This window comes from Eubalaena glacialis, chromosome 9 (assembly GCF_028564815.1).
Source record: "Eubalaena glacialis isolate mEubGla1 chromosome 9, mEubGla1.1.hap2.+ XY, whole genome shotgun sequence".
NCBI classification, from domain to species: Eukaryota; Metazoa; Chordata; class Mammalia; order Artiodactyla; family Balaenidae; genus Eubalaena; species Eubalaena glacialis.
In genome coordinates this window covers 26,762,277-26,782,227 of record NC_083724.1, presented here as the reverse complement: position 1 = coordinate 26,782,227, position 19,951 = coordinate 26,762,277, and the positions used below count along the sequence as shown (strand labels likewise).

At 40.2% G+C, this 19,951-nt stretch overlaps 1 protein-coding gene and 1 long non-coding RNA gene across 2 annotated transcripts in view; one reads left to right on the top strand and one right to left on the bottom strand.

Moving 5' to 3' along the window:
* Positions 1–3,022, bottom strand: part of LOC133097260 (uncharacterized) — a 209,728-nt gene extending 206,706 nt beyond the window's left edge. Inside the window, exon 1 of the long non-coding RNA XR_009702004.1 lies at positions 3,007–3,022. This is a non-coding gene — a long non-coding RNA (uncharacterized LOC133097260). The remainder of the gene's footprint in view (positions 1–3,006) is intronic.
* A 310-nt stretch (positions 3,023–3,332) lies between these two features.
* Positions 3,333–19,951, top strand: part of RAD23B (RAD23 homolog B, nucleotide excision repair protein) — a 44,196-nt gene continuing 27,577 nt past the window's right edge. The window contains exons 1-2 of the mRNA XM_061201070.1: positions 3,333–3,833; positions 17,317–17,398. Of these exons, the coding sequence (XP_061057053.1) occupies positions 3,768–3,833; positions 17,317–17,398 (148 nt within the window). The 5' untranslated portion in view covers positions 3,333–3,767. The remainder of the gene's footprint in view (positions 3,834–17,316; positions 17,399–19,951) is intronic.

The window sequence follows — 19,951 nt, the reverse complement described above, 5'->3', positions numbered from 1 at the left end:
CACTCTCCTCCCTTAGTCCTATCTCCTGCTGGGACTCCCCAGGAAGCCAACTGTGGTAGCCCATACAGGGCAGTCCTCTTGGGGCCAATTGCTGGGTGAAAACGGGGTAAGAAGATGAGGGAGGGGAATGAAAAATATCTGGCACATCCGCTGTAGCAATACTATTTCAGCTCTGTACTATTGATCTTCTTCATGTTTTGTTTTTTTTTTTTAAAAGCACTTATCAGTACCCCATATACTATAAACATTGATAACTTTGATTTTTAGTTTATTATCTGTTTATCTATTACCCCACTAGAATACAAACTCCATGAGGGCAGGGACTTTGTTCCTTGTTGTATCCTCAGCACCTAGAACAGTTCCTGGCATGGAGAGAGTCTCAAGAACTATTTGATGAATGAATGGCTTGGAGTGTGGCATTTTTACCCTGGTATTTTCTAAGTCAGCAGTTGCTGCATCTCTGCTTCCTCATCTTCTTCCCTGAAATCATTTGACTGATTTCCAAAAATGCAAGCAAAATTCCCTGGCTTGTTACCAAGTATTTGGAATCAATGACTCCCTCCCGTCTTTTTATCTTGGCCCAGTAGCTCTTGAAGAAGCCCAAGGCCTATCCTACAAGGCCTTGCTCATAAGCACCCTCATCTTGGTGGCCTTTGCGTTGGGGGGTTGGAGGGGGTCCTATCATCTGTCATGTGAACGGTGGGACTCTTGGCAAACACACCTACATCAGACGAGGAGGCATACAGGCTGTCCAACCTGTACTATTTAGCCAAGCAAATAAAAAGTAATAATTTCAGGTAGAGCCATGAAAAACTTTAAACCAGGGTACTGTTGTACTATCACATGGAGTTTTGTGGGGCTCAGATGAGATTATCCATGGAAAGTGCCTCAAATGGTGCCTTGCCTAAAGGGTTAATGTATGTTTATTATATATTATTAAAGTTGTTGAAGAAGTCCTCTGTGAGGAAGTAAATTATGACTTGGACCCTGAATGATGAAAAGGAGATAGTCAATTAAAGATCTGGGAAGAGAGTTTCAAGCTGAAGTAACCTCAGCTGCAAAGGCCCAGAGAAGAGAACCAGCTTGGCCTGTTTGAGGGATGACAGTGAATGAGAGGGAGAGAGAAGGAAAGAGATGAGGCCAGAGGGTTTGGCAAGTATCAGATCATGTGAGCTCCCCAAGGCCAGGTAGAGTTTGAATTTTATTCTTAAGTATAATTAGGTATTAAGAATAGATGTGACATGATTTATATTTGAAAAAGACCACTCTGCTGGGTAGGTTGAAAAGAGAGCAGAAGTGGAGAGACCAGTTGGGAGGCAGGGGAAAGATATTGATGCACTAGCCTAGGGTTGTAGAAGTAGAATTGGGAGAAATGGCTGAATTGGGGATATAACTTGGAGAATAAAGTTGATAGGACTTGATAATGGATTAGGTGTGGTGGTTGGCAGGGGCGGGGGTGGGAGGAGGAAGAGAGGGAAGAGATTTATCAGGGATGATGACTAGATTTTTGGTCTGAGCACCTGGGTAGATGGTGGTGCCATGAACTAAGATGGGGGAAAACTGGGAGAGGAGCAGGTTTCAGAGGGAGGGGAGGTCCAGAGGGAATCAATGGTTCTGTTTGGCCATGGTAAGTTTCAGAGGCTTATTATATTTCAAGTGAAGATATTGTGTAGGCAATTGGTTAACTCTATCTATAGCTAAGGGGCGAGGTCCAGGCTGGAGGTATTTCAAAACAAGGGGCAGGATGAGATCACCTGGTGACTAGCAGTAGATATACCGGAAGACAGAGGGAGGAAGGTTAGATACTGAATTACAATACAGATAAGTGCTGTGAATGGGGCAACACCAGGTTAGTGGAGAGGGAGGCTGGTCAGCAAAGTTCCATGGAAGCATTATATCCACAGAAAACCAAGCAGTGACATTTTATCAGTGAGGATGCTGGTCCAGAGAGGTAATTTGCAATTAGTCACACAGGTAGTGACCTAACTGTAACTTTATACTTGAACTACTTTAAGTCAAACCCTATTAAGAGGCAGGATAGCCAGGCACCTAGGAACACAGGCTCTGGAGTCATTCTGCTTGGGTTCAAATTCTGGACCTGCCACTTACCAGGTGGGTGACTCCAGGTACATTACTCATCATCTCTATACTTCAGTTTTCTTATCTGTAAATGGGCATACTACAAATAGCTATCTACTTAGGGACTGCTTACTATGTTCCTGGTACTAAGATTTTACATACATTATTCAACAGCCCCCTCCAATAATCAATGAAGTTGAATGCTATTATTATCCCCATCTTACTGATGAGAAACCGAAAGCATATTTACGCATTCACAAATATTTACTGTGCCTGCATTACATGTTTCTTAGTGCTGTGGGTACATCAGGCGATACAACAAAGTCCTTGCCTTTGTGCAGCTTGTCTGTGATTTACTGAAAGGAGAAAGATGATAAACCTAATAAATACGTACATTATATGGCAATTAGAAGATGATAAATGCTATAGGAAAAACACCAGGGTAATGGAGCTAGGAAAGTTGCTGTTTTAAGTCGGGTATCCAGGGTAGACCTCTCTGAGAAGGCGACATCTGAGCAAACATTTGAAGGAGGTGAGATAGCGAGCCACCCAGGTAGCTAGGGAAAGAAGACTCGGAGCGGAAACAGCAAGGCCGAAGGTAGGCTCTCAGGTGAGAGCGTTTGTCTAACAATGCCCAGGGCCAGCCGTGAGAGTAAGATGTGAAAGGAAGGGGCTGTGTATCCAGTTCTAAGAACTTTGACTTTTACTCTGGGTGAGATGAGGAACCACTGGACAGTTCTGCCCGGGGGAGTGATATAACTTGACCTTGTATTTAGGCTCAAGGTCCATCAAGGCAGTCTAGCGCTGGAGTCAGTGCTCGCAGAATAAAAGAATCAGTAGCCAGCACAAGGACTCAGCCACACAGCAAGCGCCGGCCCACTACTGTGGCTGTCACGATCCTTTCACTTAAACCCCGCCCCGACCTACCGCCCTCTAGTTCCCCAGCTCCAGGGCTCCGCATCCACTCAGTCCTGTCTCCACGTAGCGCTTCCCCGGCTACGGTTTGCGCAACTCAGACAACCGGGCGGAGCCTGGACGTGGGCGGAGCCTGGACGTAGGCCGAGCAGCGGCAGGCTGGAGAACGCCCCGGCCGCAGACGCTCCACGGAAGCCCCGAGAACCCCGAGACGCCCACTGACTGCGCCTGCGCACGCGCAATCCACACCACCGACATTCCAAAGCGGTAATCCGCCCCGCCCCGCCCCGCCCCGCCCCAATTCCGGGGCGGAGTTCTTGGCTGCGCCTGCGCACAGCCTCGCCGCACCCTACGCCTGCGCGTTCAGCCAGCCCGACCCCATCCCCCAGGTTTTTCGGGTGGGGGAGGGGGCGCGTCTCGGCGAGTCACGATGATGGCGGCCACCAGCCTGTGGTGAGGTAGCGGATTCTCTGCTGCTCTCGCAGAGCCCCTGGCGCTTCCTGCAGACTCAGTGGCTGGCGCCGGGCGCGAGAGGAAGCACGGTGGCCCGTGCTCGCGAGGAAGGCCGCAGTCGCGGAGGCAGCGGCGCGGCCCGGGGCCAGGGCTGGGGGAGAGGCCGCTCTGCAGGGCGAATGTGACAAGCCCCCACCCCCAACGCTTTCCTCCCGAGTGCGCGAGGAGCGCGGGCGACCCCGGGGCCCCGCCAGGCCACAGACCCCGCCCAGCGGCCAGCACCCGGAGCAGGCCCGGCAGCGGAGCTGCGCGGCGGCACCATGCTGGTCACCCTGAAGACCCTCCAGCAGCAGACCTTCAAGATCGACATCGACCCAGACGAGACGGTGAGTGCGGCGGGAGCGCGGGGCCCGGCACCGGGCAGGGGAGGCGCGCGAGGCGCCCGCCGGGCCTGGGCTGGGGGCGTTGCGGCGGGGCCGTGTGCGGGGCCCCGGCCTCAGCTTCTAGAGAGGCCCGGAGGCGCGCCCGAGCGGGGAGACCCCCGGTACACCCTAGAGGGCCCGGCGAGCGGGGTCTTGGTCCCCGGGTGCTGGATGAGGCCTGCGGGCTCCGAGCGCGGGCAGGGCCCGGGGGCCCGGCGGCATGCGGCCCACCGGACCTTCAGAGTTGGCTGTGGGCTTTGTGGCAGGAGTAAGGGGAAGCAGCGGTCGGACACCGAACCCCTGGTGGCAGATGGCGTGGAGTACACGCCCGCGGGGCACGGGAGGCCTCGGCCTGGGCGCTCTCGGCGGAGGGGCCAGAGGGGGAGGGGAGGTCAGGGCTGCCTCTGTGGTCGAGCCGGGCTCCCCGATGGTGGGTGCACGGGTGGGGGAGGGAGATGTCGGCGTCACCACTGTCCCTGAGTGGACCTGGTTAGGCGCTGAGGTCTAGGAAGCGCTAACCGGAGATAATGAGCCTTAAATAAAAACTATCAGATTCCGTCTGCTGCACTGTGAGAAGCGAGTGGTGAGGGGTGGTGAAAATACATTCTTTGCCCCCTTCGCCGCAGAATTGGTGACTCTTTTATTTGCTTATATCTTGAATCGTTTCGCTGCAGTTCTCCCGCCACCCAACGCACACCCATGTGTAGATTGCCCTTTGAGCCCTCTTTGGTGGTGAAGTTTGTTGGATTAGAGCCCTTCAAATCCAGGCTCAAACTTAACTCCAGATTAATGAGTTCCCTGTGTTAGAAGTCTTGAAGTTGTAGGAGTCGGAACTCTGCACCCAACCCCCAAATAACTCTGCACCCAACCCCCAAATAATAGCCTTTCAGGGGAGAAAAAAAGAAAATAAAAACTTTGAATCTCTTCTGTAAACTCTTGAACACCTCATAAGTTCACGTGTTAAATTCTCATGTCATCTTGTGTATTTGTGACTGCAAAAAGCCACTGTGTTGAAATCAGTACAACTTTTTGCCAAGATCTAAAAATGCCATTCAGTGTAAACTTACTTCTTGTGTTCTCGAATTGTGATGCTGTACACCATTGAGGTTGTCATAAGGCTGTATTTAAAGCAGCAACTTTCAGCCCATCTATATTTTTAAAAATAGGTGATTCAATTTTGGTGGAGATCTGGGGCCTTGGTGTTAGTTAATTAAATAATCCTGAGCTCCCATGTGTGGCTCTAACTTATTTGCTATGTGCCTGTTTTGCAAAGATGTGAAGATTAAATATTATTTAATTGGTGGTCAGTAAATGGAATCGATTATTAACCACTCCGTACCTTTGAGTGAGGGTATAGTGTTATGTTTTACCTATATCATTTAATCAAGTTTTCTACACCTTTAATTATTTAAAAAATGTAGTTCCCAACCTTTTTGGAATTGTGGTACTAAATGATTTTAGTTCAAGATATTATATGTGTAAATATGCTCTGTGGTAAATTCTTAAAGGTGCAGGAGATAGCAATTTTAGATGAGAAATTCAGTGTTCTCAGAAGTAATTGACAACACCCTGTGGATTGCTATTACTAACAAAAATCATATTCTTCCTGAGTATTCCTTTACTGCTTGGTGTATACTTAGAAGTTAAAGGATGAAAGTTAAAATGCAGCTGTTTAATGTTTTCAGACAAAACTTCATAAAATGTTATTGACTTTGGATTTTTGTAGCGACAAGTGTTGGTGCTGCAGGAACTTTACCAGCTTATATTCACAATTAATTCCAAGATTATTGAAACCTAAAGGATTTTTTTTTGGTAAATATCTGTGGATTTATTGAAGTTATGCAGTGACTTTCTACAGCTCCACTGAATTATTTATGTTCTATTCTATAAGATTTGTATAGCTCTTTAGGCATTTTACGCATTCTTTATCTTAGAGCCAATATTGTATTTGTATAGATTCTTAACCATACTTGCTGTTTTCCAGTTTATTTCCAAGGGGATTTAAGTTATAGGAAACCTACTTCTAGAGGTATATTTTCAGAAAGCTAAGTTGTTACAGAGAGTTGTTTCTTTAGCTTTTTGTTGCTATTTGTCCAAATATAATTTTGCTGCTATTTATGTAAATATAAAAGCTAACATTGTTAGGCTGGGACAAGAAATGAAAACACTTAATCTGGATATACTGGAACATTTACATTAAAATGACTTGTGGGTTTTTACTTTAATGGACTTAAATTTTAAAAATGGGAAAAATGTTAGAACTATTTTAATTTCATCTTTATAGTGATTTTTAATTAAATATTTATTTTTGATACAGTATTTGAGAAAATTCCAGTAAGAAAAGAAGCAATGAAAATTACATAAATAGAGGGAGACTGTAAGTGTCCTGTTTGTAATTTGTGAAAACTAGATAACCAAGGATATTAGAAATAGATCTAAAATAAAGGGGAAAAAATAGGATTTTATTGAGACCTCTAGGGAGATTCACATAAAATGAGCAGATTTTGGTCTCTAAGACCTCTATTTTGGCCGCTCAAAGGTTTTATTTTTACCTAGAAGGAACTCAGAAACCTTAAGGAACTTAAGTAACTTGAGGTGGCCGGTATAGAAACTTCTGTGAGCTTGAGATGAGCAGGAGCAAAAATGAGTGAACGGACTGAGAGAGAAGAGGAATCATGGGAGTGAATCATTTGCTCAGCAAGTAATGTTCAGTGAGCTTTGACTGGCAGAATTGGAGGAGTACAGGGACATGGGGGACATGGTCTGGCTCTTCTTGGGAGCCATATTGACATAGTCTTAGCTCCGTCAGTGGCTATAGAGTAGATGCACAAAGTAGAAAAAGCAAGAGGATTTGTTTTTAAGGTGTTTGTATTTGCTTTAGTGTTTGAATGTTGAAAGTCCTCCCCTGCCTTTTTTTTAACAAGTGAAACTTTTTTAACATTTATTTGCCATTTTGTACCATTTACTTGACCATTACCATGCACTGCCTTTAGTGTTAACCATTACAAAACAGTGATTTTATTATTACAATAATAATTCATCTCCTCATAAAATAACTGGGGAAAAAACCAACAGTAAGTTTCAAGTGAGACTTTAAATGCATAAGCTGAAATGTGATTGTATTATATAAGTGACATCAAAGTTATGTGTATACATTGGAAGTTTTTGATAAGAGAATTGTGAAGATACAGTAGTTTTAATTTCTACAGACAGTATATCTAATATGCTATTCAGTAATCTGCGAAGAATTAACCTCACTTTGTGGTATATTTGTGTAATGGTGATTATGCTATAAAATACTACTTGAGTACTAGTCTTGTACATGGGATTTACTAGGCATCATTTATTAGCAAATTGTTCCCATTGTGGCTTATTGTATTTTAACAGAGTTGTGCTGAAGATAGTACCTTATTATGGAAGTTCCCTAGATTATTAAAACATTAAGTAGTAAACATATTTAAACACTATATCACAGAGGTAAAACTAACGTTTCTTGGCATATTGGTAAAACAAAATACTGTAGTACTTGGGAAACCTGGTATGGTTTGTATCAGACCTTTGCTCTTTCTATACTTGGCACACAGTAGGCATTTAATAAAGATCTTTTGAATGAATTAAATACATTTTTTTGGTGAATTGCCAAGTCAGTGATCCCTCAGTGTTTGCATGTTGATTTATTTAATGTTTGTTGAATACTTACTAAAAATATCAGGTCTTGCTGTCATGGTGTGTACATTATAGTGGAATAAATTAGTCAAAAAGCAAATTTTTAAAAACTTAATGGTAGGAGTTATATAGAGAATTGAAATAGGGTGAGGTAATTTGATAGTGCATGACTGGGTGGCTACTTTTAAATTGGTCACAGAAGGCCTTTCTAAATAAGGTGACATTTAAACAGAGATCTGAATAGTAACCACTCAGAGATGGGGAGAGTGTTTTCTGTAGGGAAAGACCTTTAAGAGTGTGTTTTAGGAATCAAAAAAGGCCTGTATTGTTGATCTCGTAGTTGAAGGAGAAGAGAGGTAAGGGATTAGAGTTAGGCAAGGGGCCAGGGCCTGTAGGGCTTTGTAATAAACTGAAGGTTTTCAATGTAAAATAGGAGGCCTTTGGGGGCTTTTAAGCAGAGGAGAAAAATTATTTCTTTTATGATTTGAAAAGGTTACTTGGACTGCTGTATGGAGAATAGATAGTAGGAACACCAGTTAGAAGGCTTGCACAACAGTCTTAAGGGGTCAAGGCTTTGACCAGGGAAGTAGGAGTGGAGATGCAAAGAGAGGTGGAGGGGTTTGAGATATGGTTGGGAGGATAGAGTTGAGAGAATTTTTTGATGCGTTGGAGTGGGGAAAATTGAGAAATCAAAGATTAAACATAGGTTTTGGTTGTATAACTTGTGTGAATACCTATGTTCTTTGCTGAGATGTGGAGGGATGGGAGAGGGGCAGGTTTAGGGGTTGGGGTGGAAACTCAAGACTTAAGATGCCTATTAAACATTCAGGTGGAAATGACAAGGAGATTTGCTATGAATTTCCATCCCAAAGGGGAATTTGGGCTGGAGTTAGAGACATGACAATAAGCAGCATATATGTTTGACCTCAATCCACTGGACTGGATGAGATCATCTTGCCACAGTCTTTTTCAGTGCCCATTCCTTGCAAAATTGAGTCCAAGTGCCTAGATTATCCCTTATGTGTAATTAACTTCTCCACTACTGGAATTGAGGAATCCTGGTGAGAATGTAATGGGATGGGGCTTAGGGCTGAAGCCTGGGATGCTATAACATGTGGAGATTGAGTACTGAAGAGGTCAGTTAAGGAGCAACCTTTGAGGTAGGAAGAATCCAAGAGAAGAAAAAAGTTTCAAAGACGAGGAAAAGGTCAAATGTATCTACTGCTTGAGAAATCAAAAGTAAGATAAAAACAAGAAATGGGACTTTTGGTTTTGGCAACTTGGAGGTCATTAGTGACCCTAACGAGTCGTCTCCATGGAGTGTTAGGGCCAGAATTTAGTGGATTGAGGAATGAATGGGAAACATGTGAAAATGATCACAATAATTCTGAGCGTCACAGCCTATGGTAGGCATCGTTTAAAACACACACACACACACACACACCAGAATTGTGAAAAATATGTAATAGTGTATGTTTTAAAAAGAAGAAATGGAGACCAGCATGATTAGTAACTTGCGTGGGTTCACACAGTCAGTGGCCTTGGTAGTTTCACTGTCTGTGAATGATGGTCTTGCCCATAGTCTGACCTGTTCCTTAATCGCTCATCCCGTGATCTTTCCTTCTACTCTACCTCAGTTATTCAGACTCATGACTGGTAACTAGTTCTTATCACAACCAGTAACTGTAGCTCTTCCCCCCATCCACAGTAATCTGTTTTTAGTATCCCACTTTAACTTCCCTCTGATTCCAATGCTAATGAGACTTACAGTCTATTCGATCCATACTCCTTTTCACTGGCCCTCCCCTCGTGTTATTGCTTCCACTTTTGCCCAGCTAAAATAGAGTCAGTGACTATAATCACTCCCTTGCAAGGGTCAAGTATAGCATGTCTCTTGAGCCAGGCTGCCTAAGTTTCAATCCTGGCCTTAGCACTTGCTGTGTGATGTGACCTTTGGCAAGTTACCCGATTTTGTGCCTGTTTCCTCATCTGTAAAAAGAGAATACAGCCATGGAAGTACTAAACTCACAGGATTGTTTAGAAGGTTATATGAGTTTGAGATGATACACAGAGTGCTTAGTGACAGTGCTTAACAACATGGTCCCACTCTCACTCCATTGTTCTTGTTTGAAAAACTCCAAATATGATTAAATTCAAGTCTGTGTTTGTGCTTGCACCTGTGCAGCTAGAAGGCGAACACATAGGCACCTTGACTTGTCTCACTTAAATTCCTGAACAATAATCGTAATCAGGCCCTTGTAGTGACAGTCATACATTTCACTATTCACTTTTCCAGTGACATAGGCAGATTTCATATCATCTTCTCTCTTTATTTTCAATCAGTGACCCTAGATTTTAGGTTTTATTGAAAATACAGAAACAGTCGGGACAGAACTTTTACAAGATCCTACTAGAGCTCCCTACCTGCTAGCCTCCTTTTATTGTGGAGATAGCTATGTATTGTGGGTGGTGCTATCTAAGGCCAATCCCCCCCACTTTTCCACAGCATCCTAAACTCTTGTCGTTTATGAAGGACATCACTCCATCAGTTCTCCTTTTCTACATCATTGATTTTTCCATTTCTAAATTTATTTATTTATTTATTTATTTCTGCATTGGGTCTTCGCTGCTCTGCGCGGGCTTTCCCTAGCTGCGGCGAGCAGGGGGCCACTCTTGTCTGTGGTGCTCGGGCTTCTCACTGCAGTGGCTTCTCCTGTTATGGCGCACGGGCTTAGTTGCTCCGCGGCACATGGGATCCTCCCAGACCAGGGCTCGAACCCGTGTCTCCCTGCATTGGCAGGCAGATTCCCAACCACTGTGCCACCAGGGAAGCCCAATTTTTCCATTTCTAGAGTATCTAAACATTTTCCTTGTCTTAATAAAATCCTCCCTTGTCTCCACATTTGTCTACTCCCCCATTTCTCCCTCTTCCTTACATCAGAACTTAAGAGTAGCTCTTGAGTCTGTTTGCCTTTTTTTTTTTAACATCTTGCTCTTTCAAATACATCGTGCTATTCCTAAACTAGAGGAGAGTTTTCTCCCACTTTGTAGTTGCCCTGTGCCCTTGAGCATAGTACTTAAATCTCTTTTCTTGCGAGTAAAATGGGAGTAATAATAATTTACCTGCCTTCCTCATAGAGTTGATATGAAAATCAGATGAGGTTATGGATCTGAAAAATTTTTGGTGAATTGTTAAATCAGAAATAAATCTATGCAATTTCTTTTTTAACAAGTCCTGTTTACAGTTATTTTGATCAGTGTTTTCACTGTCCTTTTTGAACAAGGTTTGTGTAAGTGAGATACCCTCATTTTCTTAGCTTGATGTAATCAGCAATTTCAGTGTTGAGAGCAGTGTTCTGCCTTTTTTAGCTTGGACATTGAGATTATTTGATAGATAATGTATAAAATTTCTGTTGCCTTTGGAAAGAAATGTGCTGAATTTAAGCCTGCTGTAGAACAGTGAATCCTGCTGAAGGACACCATGTCTGTTCCCTATAAGTTTGGATAAATACATTCCTTGTGTAGTGTCTCAAAGAGCTAATTTTATGATAGAATGAACTTTATAAACCCTTTAACATTACATATACCTATTCCAGCAGAGGAAGTAGACCAGCTACAAATGACTAATATGTACGAATAGGTCCTAGATACTTCAACAGGTAGATAAAAATTGTTATTTGTCTCTCCCTCTGCCCTCTCCGCCACACACTTCTGGTTGAATGAGGTAGGTGGCTTCTTTGTAGTGTGGTAGATCCATCCTCTGCCTATATAGAAACTTTAAAATTTATAAGTAACTTGGGAGTGTCTACTTTTCAGTCTTCAAAGTCTGTGTCTGTTTTGATTGTTGAAACCATACTGTTAGGAATATATTTTATAATAGAAGAGGTTAAGTTGGCGTAAATAGATAGGTTTAGGAGCCTGAATACCATAGTTTCTGTGGGGGAAAATTAATTCTGTATTTAAAATTATATTTTAAAAAGTAGCCTTTTGGATCATAACCCTAATTTGAGAATTGGTTGCCTTTGTTTACTGTTTATCCACATATTATTAATACTGTAGTCTTAGTTATTCTTTCAGTTAAAAAAAAATAACTCTTGTGCCACATTTTTTTCATTCCTTGGGTCCAGTGGGGAGATTTTTCCTGTTGCACTGATGTCAACCGACATCTTCATAATCAATTCTGTTTTTAGAATTAGCAGAAACCGACTTTGTGGAAGAGATTCAGGAAATACTCCTTGGTGCCTGCACCAGTTTCTCAAATGGAAGGATACCACCCAAGGAACCAAAAAAGGAACAAGCTTTCCCCATAGCGTAAATCTATGAAATCCTTTTGTAAACATATTTGGCCTTAGGTCTCTGTTTCCTTTTGCTAATGGTTTAATTGCCAAAACTTATTTGCGCTTACTAATTTTTTAATTTGCTAAGCTATGTAGTGTTAGGACTACTGTCTAGAATTTTCTTTTTTAGTGAAATCTCTTAAATTGCAGCATATACTTTTGTAATATTAGTAATGGTGGCGGGGGGGGTGTGATGAGTTTTTTTTTTTTTTCTTTTAAACTATTTAAATTTCCTCTTAAATTACTAAAAATAATCCAGGCTTGTTATAGTAAGTAAAGTGTATAAAGTAAAAGAATGAAAGGCTTTAGGCTCCTGGTCTAAGTAACCACTGTTGGATTCTGTATATGGTTCTGGTCTTTTTTTTTTAAAAAAAAGTATATGTACATATAATATATAAACACAACAGCACTATGTTTTTAAAAATCAGTTGCTTAGCAACTAGCTTTTGTCCCTTAAAGATAATATTTCATCCAGTCATTTATATGCGCATGCATTCCGTGAATATCTTTCATATATAGTCATCGTTCTTATTGTATTGCATAAGTATTCAAATGGATGTATGAGCAGTAATGTATATTACCATTTCACCATTGATGGATGTTTAGGGTTGTTTGCAATATTACAACCAGTAGTGTACTGCACATATTTTGTTCATATATCATTGAAGTATTTATGTGAACATCTCTTTAGCATTGATTCTTAGAGGTGGAATTATTGGATCAAAGGATGGCAGATTGCCTCAGAAATGCCTGCATCAGTGTTCACAAATCTCAACAGTATTTGTTGTTCTCAAATACTAATGTCCATCTGAGTTACTAGCCAGGATTCAAATAGAGATCTAGCACAGAATAAATGAGATAAATATTGTGAAGCTCTTTGTACACTGCCTGACACATGGTAAGTACGTAGCACCCATGAGCTATTATAGCAGTAATGAGGAAAATACGCTGTAGCATTGAGGAAGCTGGGTTATTATATGAATATTCAATTGCTAGCCTAATCAACAAGCAGTAGTTCTAGAAATCTTACGCAAGAGTTATGTGTAAGAAGACTGACGTGCAAAACATCATAGTACTATGGAGATAAGATTTATAAGACATTATTTTTATATCTGAAACATACAATTTAAATTCGTTGAGTGGAAAGAACTACTTTTAATGGTGGTTGGCCTGAACTAGGGTAGTGCCATGGGATGCAATATAGTGTTCACATTGGGAAGTAGTTAGATGGTAAGTTGGAACCACTGGATAAATGATTTAATGTGAGGAGTATAGGAGAAGGAAGAGACAAATACCTCACAAGGGAATGGGATGAAAAAGGATAACTGATCTGCTTTTGTGTTGGCACTTTTTCATAGTGATTATCTCCCTTTTGGGGAAAAAATAAAACCCATGTCAACTATGTTTAGTATTAGATGTTGAGTATATTTTTCTTTTAAAATGCACAATTTCATAAGAGAAGTATGAGGCTAGAAAAAATTTGACTTCTTGTGTGTTAACAATGCATTGTCCCTAGTTGAATCAATGATAAACTCCCATTCTTTATCTAGGGGGAAATAAGCAGCAAAATGAAAGTTTAGTTCCTGCTTCTTGTTCGTTAGCCTTGGAGAAGCCTGGTTATTTACTGGGATCATAGTGCCCAGTTTTAGATCCATCCTGTTGAGATGACTTATTGGAAGTATTGGCATGGGGCTCAGCACAGAGGAGTCATAACTACATCAGCTGCTGGACATAACCTTTCCAAGAGAAACCATGTGCAGAGTTGCTACCTTTTCCTTCTTTGCAACATCCAGAAAGAAGGCCTTTCTTTATAGCTGTTTTAAAACGTGCTCAATTTGATTGGGTTAGGGAAGACTTAGACAAAGTAGTCTAGAAACCGTCCTTCAGCAATTACATTATGGTTGAAATGCCTATGGGACATCCAGTGAAGGTGTCAAGTAGAGAGTCAGGAGAGAGCTGGGCTAGAGATACACATGACATATGAATGGTTCTTAAAACTAGGAGTAGATGAAATGGATTATCCTAGAAGTCTGTGTAGAAGAAAAGGCAGTCTTGGGCATAACCCTAAGTAACACTTAAAGGTCTGGCCAAGGAAAAGGATTTCAAAAAGGAGTAAACAAAGATATAGGAGGAAAACCAGAAGAGTGTGGTGTTATAGAAGCCAAAGGAAGACAGTGCGAAAAGGAGAGATGGGTCAGTACTGTCAAATGTGGCAGAGAGGTCAAGTAATACTATAGAGGAGGACTAAGAAGTGTCTGATGATGATGTTGCTGAATTTAGTGGTACTGGTGCGGGCAGTCTTAATGGAATTGTGGGAGTAGCACTACTGCAGAAAATAAGCTGCAAAATTAGAACAAAGTCTGTGCTTCAGTTTATCAGCATTGTGTTGCACCCTGGAGTAATAAGTGTGGGGTTATGAGTAAGTAAAGACAATGTATAGTTAATTTTTTGAAAATTACTTGAGACTAAGGGGAGGACAGGGTAGCTGACAGGAGACGGATTGTGGGGGGTTTTGTGTGTTTTTAAGATGATAGAGAATTGGATCTGTTTAAGTGTGAATGGAAATGAACTGGCTTTGAGGGAGAGGTTGAAAATAAAACTCGGCGTGGGGGGGTGAGTAGGAAACATAATGAATCTAGCAAGGTACTGGAGAACAGGAATTAGATTTGAAGAGAGGGATAGCTTTCATTTAGTAGGGAAGAAGGTTGAGATTAGGTGGATCTGGATGCAAAAAACCATGTGTCAGTTTGGTAGCAGAAAGTTGAGGGTGTGAGTTCCTGTGGTGTCTTCTGTGCCTTGAAGTAGAAAATGGTCATCTGCAGGGGGTTGGGGAGGAGTGTTGGGAATCAGATTTAGAGGAGAGTACAGGTTTCAAACAACCTCTTGGAGGAGGGAGGAGAGGGCTAACCAGGGGAACAGAAGGATTGGGGGTGTCGTTCTTTTTCTCCAGTAACATTTAGAAGACTGGATATAAATGTGGATAGGCAGCTGGTTAGACAGTCAAGGTGAGATGTGTTAGCTAAGTGAGGTAGAAGAGTATGACACCACAGTGGTTGAAGTAAATTTTATTTTGAGTACTGACAAATAAATTCAACTGTGTTGGTCCAGATGTGGAGTTTTGCCTGGTAGGAGCAACAGAAAGGCAAACAAGTCTGTGATGTTAGGAAGAAAGTGATAGAAGCAGTGGCATTACTGTCTAAGCTGAATAGAGCTTGCAGTAAAGATCAGAATGAATGAAAGTAGAGGCTCAAGGAACCAAAGTTGTAATGAGATGCAAGACCAGGTGTAGTGAACAGTTACTGAGAGAGCTGGTGGGAATAGGAGATTGGCACTTATCATTTCAAAGAGCATTTTGGGGATGATGAGATTCAGCCTGTGTCCTGAATGACTGTGAGTAGATGACTTAAGTGGATTGGAAGTAAAGGTCATTGGGTTGAGGTTAAGGAACAATGCCAGAAGTTTGGACAGGTCAGGGAACCTGGTTCCAAAGTCTAGTTCACTTATTTTCTTTTTTTTTGATGCAGTTGTAAACAGGGTTGTTTACTACAAGGTATTTTTTTTTTAATCTTTATTGAGATGTACTTCAAATACTATAAAAGTTCACGTATTTTCTTTGACACATGACCCAAGGTGGTTTTGCTGCGTTGAATCCACACACACACCCCCACACCCTCTGCCCAAAAAATGTCAAGGTGTCCTGGCATATTGCCCACAAAACATTATATCATTTGATACCCTCATTCTGAGAATGTGTCTCTTCACACTTAACACCAAAAATTGTTCAAGACAGTCTTTTCCAGTATGACCATCTATTGGATTAATGATGTCTGACATTAAAATTTGTGCTTCTGGTTACTAATGATGTTGAGCTTTTCTTTTTATTGGGTGTATAATTGTGAATTACCTGCCCCTGTCATTTGTCCATTTTTCTGTTGGCACAAGAACCATTTTCTACCATTTCTCTTAATTTATTTTATTTGCATTTTTCCTTTTGTTATGTGTCTTGTTATTTCTATTTGAGTTGCATGCTTAGTTTATTAATTTTCCTTCTCGTTTAATAATAAACGTGTTTAGTGCTAGTCTGTGATTACTTTTTTAACCACATCATATAGGTAATGTTATGTAGGGTTCTCATTGTTATGTTCTTAGTATTCTTTAATCACAGTTTTGATTTCTTTGAAGCAATGTTATTTAGTAGTAAAATGACTAGAGGGTTTTTTTGTTGTTTGTCCTCCTTTCCCACTCTTAATCATATATATGGTGGGTTGAGATTCTTGTGATGGATTTCCACTTTGGGGATATCAGAATAGCAGTAATGCTACTGGCCCACTTCAGGAAGATCAGTATAGCAAGGGTGATTTATGTGGCATTTGCAAAATACTCTGCTCTAAAGCTTGGAGTCAGAAGAGCTGGTTTTGGATTTCAGCTACTACTTACAGTAGCAATGTGATTTGGGGAGGAACCCTCCCTTTTGTATCCCTATCGTGACAGTTTTCCACTTAAAGCTCAGAGCTATCAATTCAGACAGTTTTTAGAAAAATTCTGGGAACTGAAGGAAATGGAATTTTCCCCTTTGATTCTTGGTCATTTAAAGTAGTGAAATTTAGTTCCATTATGTCTCCTTGCCTTTCTTTGTTTTTTTTTTTTTTTTTTTACTCCTATGCCACCCTACTTCAGAAATTGATTATACTCGTTTTCTAAGTATCAGTACTTCATAATGAACCTGTTGTCATGTAATTTTAGGGCTGGAAGACCATAAAGATCATGTATTCCAGTCCCTCTTTATAGATGAGACTGATGCTGAGAAAAACTGAGCTACTTGTTCAAGATCATTGAAGTAATACAGTGGTTCTCAACTTTGGCCGAACTTTGAAACCAACTGTAAAGCTTTTCAAAAATACTGATGTCCAGACCCACCCTCAGAAATTATATTTTAACTGGTCTTTATAAAGTTCCCTCAGGTGATTATAATGAAACATTAGCCACTTTTAAAGTGAATAATTGGCCTTTTAACATTCACATTTAACTTTTTTTTTTTATTACTGTGGACAAGACCACTTTATTTCTTAGACCTTTTAGATTAGAGAGCTTTTCTTTACTTTCTTACTCTGTGAGAAATAAGCCCATAAACTTTTATAGTGAGAATCAAAACTTTCTGCTTTTGAAACCTTTATTTTGAATAGATTTATAAAGTCAACTGGTAAAGCCTTTTTTTAAAAAACTATGTACGTGGAACAGATGGTAAAACAGTTTATACTTATCATACCTAGTAGTATGGGTTGTTAATAATGGGTCTTTTTGACGTAATATTATAAAGACATGATCTTTGAAGTTTTTGGAGTCATTAATAGTATGTATAAAATTTTTATCTTGCATCATTTGTTCAGATTCTGGATTTTCATTTGTTTAGACTTTTTCAAAAATTAAAAAATTTTTTCCTATAGGTAAGAGCACTGAAAGAGAAGATTGAATCTGAAAAGGGTAAAGATGCCTTTCCTGTAGCAGGTCAAAAATTAATTTATGCAGGTATGCATTAAATGCTGAAATTAATATGCCGTTTTCTTGTGTACTGTGACATTCTTTTAGTTTTAGAAATTGCCATCTTACAAACTGTAGTGTATACAAATTGATTGTCGGAAACATTGTACAGATAAAAGCAGAGAATGAACAGTCATTTGAATGTTATTAATATTCAGTTCTCTCTTTTTTCACATTTGCTTTATATATTTCTCCATCCAGTGATGTTAGATAGTTTTGCTTATTAGTTTTATCTTTTGTAAGTGTCATGTAACTGGCTGTATTTGTTTTGCTTTGTTTTTTGAATTAAAAATTTTTTTATTGAATTAGTTTGTGTGACATTGTATAAGGTGTACAGGGTGTTACTCTGATACACTTATATATTGTAATATGATTGCCAGTGTAGTGATATTGATCAGATTACATGATTAGCAGTACAGTGTTATTGTCTGTGTTCATTATACTGTGCATTAGATCTCTATGGTTTATTTACTACTCATTACAAGTTCGTACTCTTAAACACCATCACTCTTATCTCCCCCACGCCCCATACCCTTGGTAACCACCAAGGTAAAATAGTCTTTTTTATAAGTTTAGGTTTTTAGATTCCACATATAAGTGATATCATACTTAGCATAATGTTCTCAAGGTTCATCATGTTGTCGCAGACGGCAGGATATCTTCTTTCTCATGGGTGAATAATATTGTGTATATGGGTCACGTCTTTTTTATTCGTTCATCCATTGATGGGCATTTTGGATTGTTTCCATATCTTAGCTATTGTGAATAGTGCTGCTGTAGAGATGGGAGTGCATATGTCTTGTCAAAATCCTGTTTTCATTTTCTTTGGGTATATACCCAAAAGTGGAATTGCTGGATCATATGGTAGATCTATTTTTAAATTTTTAAGGAACTTCCATATTGTTCTCCATAGTGGTTGGACTGATTTACATTCCCACCAACACTGTATAAGGATTCCTTTTTCACCACAAGCTCACCAGCCCCTCTTGTTTCTTGTCTTCTTGATGATAGCTATTCTAACAGGTGTGAGGTAATACCTCGTTTTGATTTGCATTTCCCTGATGCTTAGTGATGTTGGGCATCTTTTCATTTGTCTGTTGACTATTTCGATGTCCTCTTTGGAGAAACGTTGGTTTACTCTGCTGATTTTTAATCAGATTGTTTGGTTTTTTGTTATTGAGTTGACTGAGTTCTTTATGTATTTTGGATATTAATCCCATATCTGATACATGGTTTTCAAAAATTTTCTCTCATTCTGTAGTTTGTTCCATTCTGTAGAATTCTTTTCATTTTGTTAATTGTTTCTTTTGCTGTGCAGAGCTTTTGAGTTTGGTGTAGTCCCATTTGTCCATTTTTTTTGTTTTATTTTTTGTGCTTTTGGCATCATGCCCAAAAAATTATTGCCAGGACCAAAATCTCTGACTTTCTTCCCTACATTTTCTTCCAGGAGTTTTATGGTATCAGGCCTTATGTTTAAGTCTTTGATCCATTTCAAGTTAATTTCTGTGAGTGGTGCAAGATAGGGGTCCAATTTTATTGTTCTGCACGTGTTTCTTCAGTTTTCCCATCAAGCTGAGCATCTTTTTTAATCTATTGAAATGAAACCATTTATACTGATTATGTGTATTAATGTACTTGGAATCATTCCTGTGAAATTAAATTTCAGTTTATCTGTTTTTTAAATAAAATACCAAAATTGAAGAATACAGAAGACCTTATATGTCAAAAGACACTATAAATAAGCGACAGGAAAAGAAAGATTAATATTCAGATTATATAAAGAGCTCTTACAAATCAGTAAGGAGAGGATGACCCAATTAAAAAGCAACAAAGGATATGAACAGGAAATTGTAAATTAACTAGCCTCACTAGTAACCAGTAAAATGTGTGTTAAAAATAGACTTGATATGTGAATTTTGTGGAGAAAATTCTTTTCGTTGTTCTTGAGAAGAAATACTGAGCACTGTCATTGTAGATGTCGGTAAGGTGGATCTTGAGTTGCCCATGGACTCTTGTCTCTTCCTACATAGAGATTTTGAACTATTTTCTTAACTGAGGTGGTTTAGAGGAAACACCAGCCCTGTGATGAGGAATCAGAAGCCTGAAGAGGTGCTTGTAGTTGGTGGCAGACATAAAACTAGAATTCCTGCTTCCTAGTCTTGGCCTGTTTTTTCAATCCTATGCAGAGTAGAGACACTATTCCCTTTTGTCTTAATGCTTGCAGCTTTTGATTCAATAACTTTTTAAAAATGGAAAACGAATTTCAAGGAAAAGGAAGCCTGAAGGAATCCTGACCTCACGTTTGTCCTTCTGCATGACTAAAATCTTACATAGTCTGTGTGCCTTACTCAGTTCTATATTATCTTACCATTTCTGTGTACCAGGTCACTATGAGTATCTTATTTTTATAGCAGTGGAACATTCTGTGTTGCAGGTATCCAGTATTTGTGGGAGCAGGCAGTTCGTTCTTTTTTCCTTCCATCGAGAGGGATTATAGGTTATTCCGGGGAAGGGGTGGGGAAGCCTTGAGCATCTCAAAAT